Raw genomic sequence first — 8,562 nt, forward strand, 5'->3', positions numbered from 1 at the left:
CAGAGTGGGACACACGGGCCCAGAGTCCACACTCCGGGACTCCCTGGCACGGCGAGGCCGCGCTCTGTGAGACACAAGACTAGTCTGGGATCCTTGAGGTCCTCAAATAACAGGTCTGGCCGTGTGGGACATACAGTCTCCCGTTGTAGAGGGAAAAGCAGTGCACAGATCTGAGACATCCTAGCCACACCAGGACCAAGAAAGTAGGTTACCTGGCTCCTTGCTTGTGAAGAGCTTGCTTGCTTTCTTTCACCGGAAGGCAAGGTGTTGTCACCACACGCTGCAGATGCAGGAGCTCTCAGACGAGTGACCAATTCTCAAACCTCACACAGAGCCAGAACTTTGTTTTTATTCTTCTGAAAATGCCTTGAGTATCTGCATTGGATACCCCGATTTGTCTAGTAAAACATGCTTATATGTTCTTAATAAAAGAGAAGAAAACCTCAGAAATCAGCTTTTTTGGTTCTTTGTTGTCAGACACCTTAAAACAAACTTGTCAACTGCATGGTGACGAGTTGATTCATAAACCAGCAAAATGTTCCAGGCATTTGCAGAAATGTCATCAGCATCCTCTTTAAACCTCCTTTAAGCGAACCTGGTCCCGCTCATAGGTAGAAGATCAATATCTTATTCTCTCAAATTAAATTCACGCTTCCTACCTCAAATGAGTAGGAGGTCCACCCTTTTCCTAGGAGCCTCCGCTGCTGCCTCTCAGTTGTTCACAAGTCACTGCGGGTTTTCAGTCCAGAGAGGCTGTTCTGCTCCCAAAGGCCCGCCTGAAAGCAAATGAAGAGTCCTCCAGCGCAAAGGGCAGTCCAGCGGCTCTCGCTTGGGGTGTATTGCAAACTGGTTCCACAAAACCAAGATTTTTGTCTGAGTCCAGGTGGCTGCAGGGCCCTCAGTGCCTGGTGCATAGCTCCTGAGTTCTCAAAGGGGCAATTTTTAAACTGCATTTGCAGTCCTTGCTCCCAATCACGCCAAGGTGGTTGGGAGATAGGGAGGGGCCAGGCTCAGCCTGAGCCACACAGGGTGAGCATAAACGCCGCGCCCCCCCCCCCCTCCCCCTGTGCAGCCCAGGTCAAAGGCCCACATTTCACTAATGGGGAGTCCCTCAGGGGACTTCATCCCTGAGAGAGGTGCTAATGATGCTAATCTCCAAATGGAAGAGAGGAGAGATCTGAAGCCCTGGCTCCTCCCCAGACACCTGACTGTACGCCCACCCAAGAGGCTTCTGGGGAGGATGGCCTCTGTCAGCCAGAGCTCAGATCGGGCTTCCACAAGGGCAAAAGGGGCCCAACTGCCCTGTATTTGCATTTGGGTATCTTGCTAAGCCTACTTACTCCCAAGAGATGACTGCTTGTAAATGGCAACTCCTCTCACTAAAAAAAAAAAAAAAAAAAAAAAAAAAAAAAAAAAAAAAAAAAAAAAAAAAATCAGGTTCACATCATAAGACTTTCTTGGGTAAGAGTTGTTTAGGGGACTGATTTTTTTTAAAAAGTACATGGCGCCCTCACCTGTTTGGCTCACTAGATAGAGCGTCGGCCTGGGGACTGAAGAGTCCCGGGTTCGATTCCGGTCAAGGGCATGTACCTTGGTTGCAGGCACATCCCCAGTACGGGGTGTGCAGGAGGCAGCTGATCAATGTTTCTCTCTCATCGATGTTTCTAACTCTCTATCCCTCTCCCTTCCTCTCTGTAAAAAAAATCAATAAAATATATTTAAAAAAAAAAAGTACACAGCAATGTGCAGGTTTTCGGGGTAGAGTCTCCTGGGTAGCTGACAGCACTTACTGATTTGACATAAAATAGTTTGGAGCTGCGGATATCGGTTAAGGCCTGATGTGCCCTGTAATGCCAACAACTTTCCCAGATCTGAGAATCCTATATAATAAAAGCCTAATATGCAAATTGCCCCCTCGACTGGGAGTTCGACCACTCACTATGACGTGCGCTGACCACCAGGGGGCGGCACGGAACATGGCCGGAGTTGGCAACGCGGCGCTGGCAGCAGGCAGCAGTGGAGGTGCTGCCAGCACCAATGGGCCCCCGATGAGAGCAGTATCGTGGTGGCTGGTGGAGCAGGTGAGCAGGCAGTGCCAGGCCAAGGCGGGTGCAAGCAGGGGGGCCTGATTGCCCTGCAGATGGTGACCAGCAGCAGCGGCAGCTGCCCGGCTCCCAGGTGCTAAGAAAGCCGGGCAGGGGCCCAATCACCCTGCCTATCGCTCTGCAGATGGTGACCAGTGGCGGCTCTGACACTTCCATTACAGAGAAAAGGCAAATAGCAATATTAAAATATTTCTTCTAATTATTTTCTTTTCAATGTGCACAAATCCGTGCACCAGGCCACTAGTATATATCATAGACATTTATGCTTGGACAATGTATCGCAGAATCATCCCTCTTAAGGGATGAAACTTAAAAAAAGGAATTTCATCCCAATCCAAATTAGATAAATTTTAATATATAAATTGTTTTCCACAATACATCTATAAGAGAAATAAAATAGATTCCAAGTCCAAGTACAGAGAGTGCATTTTCGACATGGAAGACCAATCAGATACGCCTAAAGTAACAGTACTGAGGAGTTCCCTGTGTGTTGGGCTCCGAGAACCCTGCTCCTATTAACTCATTCAATCCTCACAAGAACAGCATGAGGTAGGTATGATCATCACCCCCACATTCCACATGAATTTAGGCAAAGAGAGATCAAGTAATTTGACCAACGTCATCCAGTTGACGGATGACAGAGCTGAAATGGCAGACCCAGGCACAGTCTGGCTTGGAGCATATGACCTTGACCGTTATAGATGTTACTGATTAATTAATCCAATAAATGTTTAATGAGCATCTACTCTATCCAAGGCATTATGCTAAACACTGTAGGGATTCAGAGAATGCAGGGTCCCTGCACTCGAGAAGCCCAATGCTGATTGCTGCCTCCACTACAGCGGCCGGGTGTGGTTACTTCCATCAGCCCGAACCTTCTCTCCGCCCATCACCCTGCTGTGCTGCGAGGTCCTGGAGTTTCATGCCCCAACCACAAACTCAGGAGTTGAGCAAAATCTTAAACCTCAGTTGATCTTTTCATTTTACAGATGTGAAAACTGAAGTACAGAGAGTGTCTTGCTAGCTCTCAAGGTAAATGATAAAGTGCAACTAGGATGCAGGTCTCTCATCTCCCAATCACTAGAATATGTTCATAGAAATGCATATGAGTGAAACTGGTGCAAGTTCAATTATATTTTCTACTCCTAAATGGAGGTTTCTGTTGAAAGGACTCAGCAGTAAAAGATTCCATGAGGGCAATTATCTATATACATAAAAGGCTAAGTGTCCCCTCAGGAATTCAACCGGGAGAACGGGAGTTCGATTGCTTGCTATGATGTGTGCTGACCACGAGGGGGCGATGTGGAACATGGTGGGCAACCAGCGGCAGTGGGATGCTGAGGGAGCAAGGGAAGGAGGAGACGGGGAGGAGGGAACCTGACCTGCCCTGATCGCTGGCCAGGCCTAGGGACCCTACCAGTGCACGAAATTCATGCACCAGGCCACTAGTCATTTTATAAAGGGAATAATAATGAGCCACCACCAGGCTGAAGCCCATCTTTTATAAATCCTGGTATTTGTATACTGAATTTGGTAAAATTAGAAAAAAAGAACTTTGGTTATCTTATCAGCTGGCAAACTAAGTAACTAATACTATGAGACTGTAGGGAGTGCCCCTCCTGTAAAAAGTGGGATAGTCTCAGAAGCACTACAGGAGGTGTTTTTTAATTGCTCTTTCCCACTTAAGAGGCCGTAATGAAGTGTCATAATCAAATCCCACTTTATAAAGCATTTCCAGACCAACACAGGCAGTGGCCTCCTCCCGAGCCCCTGTGTGAGAATGTATGCTATGATGATGGATATATTATAACGCGTACGCCTCCCCCTAGTGCCAAGTTTTCAATCAGATTGGAAGGGGGCTGAGAGCAGCATCGCTGTAGATACCCTCCGACGCCCCACAGGGCCTCAGAGCGGGCGTGCTGCCGTGCTTTGGTTGCTAGAGCGGGAAGGATGTTTCCTTTCCTCTCTTGTGATAAGGATACACCTCTTCTTTGCCTTGTACAACAGGAGAATCAGCAGCATTTCACACCCAGAGCACAGCGCCACTGTGAAGGGAGCCACGGAAGCTGCGTCGGCCTGGGACTGGGGGAGGGCGAGCTGGATGATGGCCAGAGCCAAGAAGCTGTTCAGTGCCCCGCTTTCGATAGCCACAGTCTTGCACACAGCGGGAGGCAGCCTGCAGCTTTTAGCAGAGCAGTACCCGAACAGCAAACCCAGAGCAGGAACTAAGACACCCAACAGAAGCACCTCTGGGCTATCTGTTCTTAGAAACACCAATCCCATCCGGAACATCAAATAAATCCCCACAGACATTAAAATAAAACTCAGAGGTCTAATGATTCTCTCCAGGATGCTTGCTTTTTCAGGTGTTCTATGCTTGATGACTATTCCAGCTGATATAGGTACAAGTATGAAGAGGAGTGTTGACATAATTTTCGAAACAGGAACATGGAATGTACCGGAGAGCCCTAAGATCCTACTGTACAGGTAGGAATTGGCAGGCATCATTACCAGGGCCAATACCGTTGATGTGCAGGTCATCAAAATGGCCAAAGTGATGTCTCCTTCTAGAAGCAGAGCAAAGAGATAGCCCCCACCCCCTCCTGGGCACGTGCAGGTCATTACAAACCCAAAAGCCAGTGCCTCGGGCAATGCCAAAACCTGAGTCAAAAGAAATCCACAAAACGGCATCAGAAAAAACTGTGTAGCTGCTACCAAAATTACTGGCAAAGGTCTCTTCCATACTACGCGGAACACCTGCACTTCAATCTTGCAGCCAAATGCGCACTTATTTAACAGGATCATTGGCAGAATCAGCAGAAGCATATTTCTATCCATGTGCATGGATGTCTGGAAAAGGCTGTCTGGCCTCTGTTTGAGCACTTTGACTCTGACATTCTTTATTTCTTCAATGAGTCTCTCTGGCCTACCTTCAGAGCCCCACAGTTGAATGGTCAAGTTGGTCTCTCCTTCTTCCTCCGCCACTAGTTTTATGATGAAGGTTGTAGCACCGGAGGTGGCCCTGGTCACGTTCACCACCTGCAGCATTTCAGGGTCTTGGAGCCGCACAGAGAGGAAGCTGGCGTTGGGCCGCTTATCTCTGTAAGTGGATCCGACGAGGACGGTTTCTTCGGTCTTTGTGAAGAGCAGTATTTCAGTCCTCGCTGTACTCAGAAAACTGAGAAATGGTTTCCTTGCTTCTCCCAGCGTCACAAAAAGCAAGACAATAAAAAGTCGTCTAATCATTTTGAAATCAATCATATATGCTTAAATCAATCATATATGCGAACGCATCAAAGACAACGAGAGAACATTCCTGGGAGAGGCGTCCCGATGCCGGGCGGAGGCTGAGGCAAGAGCTGTTTTGCTGGATCAAAGTCCAGGAGGAGGGCCTGTATTTTCAAACAAAACCTGGCTACCTCGTGAGTGACACAACCTGCCCAACCTGTAGTTACGAAAATGCCCAAGCCCCGGCATTCTACAGCTTCAGCGGCTCACAGCAGAAACCCGATCTCTTCCTCATTTTCTGGTTTCTGCCAAGGAAAAAACAGCCTCCTCTTCCCTTGCATTTAAAAACTTACACCTTTTTTAGTTTTCTTTCTTCCTAAGGAAAATCTACACTAGAAACAGTCATGACCCCAAAATATAAAATAGATATTGAGGGGGCCTGCAGGTGGGTGAGCCACGTCAAAATCAAACGAGTATTTATTGGCCACGTTTGCTGGGCACTGGGCCTGGAGCAGGCGGAGCAGAGCAATCCAGCCAGTCACAGGCTCCACCCTCTCCCCCTGCGGCTCACCCCAGCAGCCCCTGAGCAAGACTTAGACAACCGCAGAGCCCAGAAACTAGCCTGCCATAACCTGAGGCGGCTAATAGATTTCCTACAACTCTGGAGAGTGCATCAGTTAGGCAAAATCTGAAACTGGTTTTGGAATCCGTAAGTAGAAAAACAATCCCTGGATGGTGACCGGGGAGCTTGGGAACCGAGGGAAAGTGGGTGGCCAGATGTATGGCCAAAGGGACAGCCTGTCCCTGCTGCTGGACACCATGGGACACTGGGAGGCCCCGGGCACTAACTCTGTAACACCCCTGCCTCGTCACAGCTAAGGGCATGTCATCCCACTGCCCACCCGAGGTCAGAGGCCTGTGCCTTGCCCACCGGGAATAAGGAAAAGTATTGGGGTTTTTCTAGTGAGGATTTACACCCCACATACTCCCATAATGATGTATTCCCAAACAAGAGGGTGCTCAGATTCTAAGCAGAAAAAAGGAAAGAAAAGAACAAAAATCCACTGTGACTGTCTATTATAGGGTGTCCCCAAAAAACATACCTATACTTTAACAGCTGATAACTCACTTAATTTTCACTTCTTTTCAGGTTTAACTGATTTGAAATAATGGGTGAAACCAGGCTAAGCTTTGAACAAAGAAAACATCCTTAAGTGCCACTAGACTTTTTTTTTATGGGGATACATAAAATATAAAGTTTAAGGTACAAAACTGGCAACAGTTGACGAATTGAGGGCGCACAAATATCGAACGAAATGATTCTTGATGTTTGCGATTCCATTGCTTCCAGTTATCAGCAGTGCCTGGACCAGAATGGTCATCAGTTTGAAAACAGACACTGACAAAAAAATTATTCATTTCTGTAGATTCGTTTAAATATTTTTGTATTGATTTTTAGAGAGAGAGGAAGTAAGAGGGATAGAGATAGAAACATCAATGACAGCCCTAGCCGGTATGGCTCTGTGGATAGAGCCTCAGCCCTAGGACTGAAGGGTCATGGGTTCAAGTCCAGTCAAGGGCACAAACCTCAGTTGCAGGCCAGATCCCCCGCCCTGGTTGGGGAGCATGTGGAGGCAACCAATTGATGTGCCTCTCTCACATTGATGTTTCTCTCTCCTTCTCCCTTCCATTCTCTCTAAAAATCAACGGAAAAATATCCTCCAGTGAGATTAACAACAAAAAGAAACATCGATGAGAGAGAAACATTATCGATCAGCTGCCTCCTGCACGCCCCCTACTGGGGATTGAGCCTGCAACCCAGGTATGTGCCCTGACCAGGAATGGAACCATGACCTCTTGGTTCCTGGGTCAACACTCAACCACTGAGTCACACTGGCCAGGCATTTCTGTAGATTCTTTTTAAATTTTGAAGATGAACTGTTTGTTAATAAACACTGCTTTTATAATCATTCAAAGTGCGTATACATTTTTTTGGACACCCTGTATTAAACCTACAGACCTGGTAGTCTCTGAATCTATTCCCACTTCAGCAGATCCTTCATGAATCAAGGCAGAATCTGTGTTCAACGCAAGAAGGACAGTTTGGAGTAAGTATTTTTGCACCATAACATTTGCTCCTCAAAAACTGTTAAAGCAATTTTACTGGACATTTTGTAAGTTTTTAAAAATTCTACTGCCAAAACCGGTTTGGCTCAGTGGATAGAGCGTCGGCCTGCGGACTGGAGGGTCCCGGGTTCGATTCCGGTCAAGGGCATGTACCTGGGTTGCGGGCACATCCCCAGTAGAGGGTGTGCAGGAGGCAGCTGATCGATGTTTCTCTCTTATTGATGTTTCTAACTCTCTATCTCTATCTCTCTCCCTTCCTCTCTGTAAAAAATCAATAAAATATATTTAAAAAAAAAAAATTCTACTTATGTAGATTAGTTTTTCAAATGCAGTAGACTTTATACCTAAAACTAATATAATAGTGAATGTCAACTGTAATTAAAAAATAAAAGTTTACACGTTTAAAAAATGCAATGGAACTTGTAGTTTATAAATTGTATTTGCATGTACCACATCAAGACATGGGCTGATGCTGAAAATAAAGAACAGAACTAATGTTTCTGATATCTCAGTTAAATTCCCAGAGAACGTTCCTAGTTTAAAAAGACAAAAGTAAAACAGAAACTTCATAAAACCAAAGCCATCTGTACAGTATGTGAGCAAGTATTTTAGCTCCCAATTTTAGGTCCCCAGGTCACAGGTGTGAGGAAGGGACGTTTTGTCTTCCTGATTGCTATCTGCACCCTCTCCCGTCACCAGGCCCTCTGGCCCTCCCCTTGCCGAAGATCTGTGGGGAATAAAACAGACACACCCAGAAAAGCGTAATGATCTACCCGCCACACGCCTTTACTGGCTAATGACATTTCAGCTGGAGCTCATTTGTACCCTTCTGTTGTTACAGCGACAGTATCGGAATTTAAAGCTGTTTGTGGGTTTCCTACTTATAATTCTAGTCGTCTGCAAGAGGTGGACAGATACTAGGGTCGGGTGCGAACAGTCAAAACCTAACGTTTCATTGCGCACACTCCACGGAGAGCCCCACAACAACGCCCGAGAAAGCTGTCTCGTCAGTCATTTGAAATGCGGGCTTCTCTCGCCCACAACCCGTGTCTTTAGGGGCTCATGCTGGAGCTGTCCCTGGAGCCTCTGAGGAGGCTGGTAC

At 46.8% G+C, this 8,562-nt stretch overlaps 1 protein-coding gene across 1 annotated transcript; it reads right to left on the reverse strand.

Annotated features, from left to right (window-relative positions):
* Positions 1 to 2,400: 2,400 nt before the first annotated feature.
* On the reverse strand, positions 2,401 to 6,410 carry SLC10A5 (solute carrier family 10 member 5). Its single transcript, XM_036337412.1, has one exon. It carries the CDS (start codon positions 5,364 to 5,366, stop codon positions 4,011 to 4,013), a length of 1,356 nt encoding a protein of 451 aa, XP_036193305.1. The 5' UTR covers positions 5,367 to 6,410; the 3' UTR covers positions 2,401 to 4,010.
* Between the last annotated feature and the right edge of the window lie 2,152 nt (positions 6,411 to 8,562).

Source organism: Myotis myotis, unplaced genomic scaffold (genome assembly GCF_014108235.1).
Source record: "Myotis myotis isolate mMyoMyo1 unplaced genomic scaffold, mMyoMyo1.p scaffold_m19_p_16, whole genome shotgun sequence".
Lineage (NCBI taxonomy): Eukaryota > Metazoa > Chordata > Mammalia > Chiroptera > Vespertilionidae > Myotis > Myotis myotis.

Coding starts and splice junctions, on each gene's coding strand:
- SLC10A5 (XM_036337412.1), bottom strand. CDS start 5,366: ATGATTGATTTCAAAATGATTAGACGACTTTTTATTGTCTTGCTTTTT.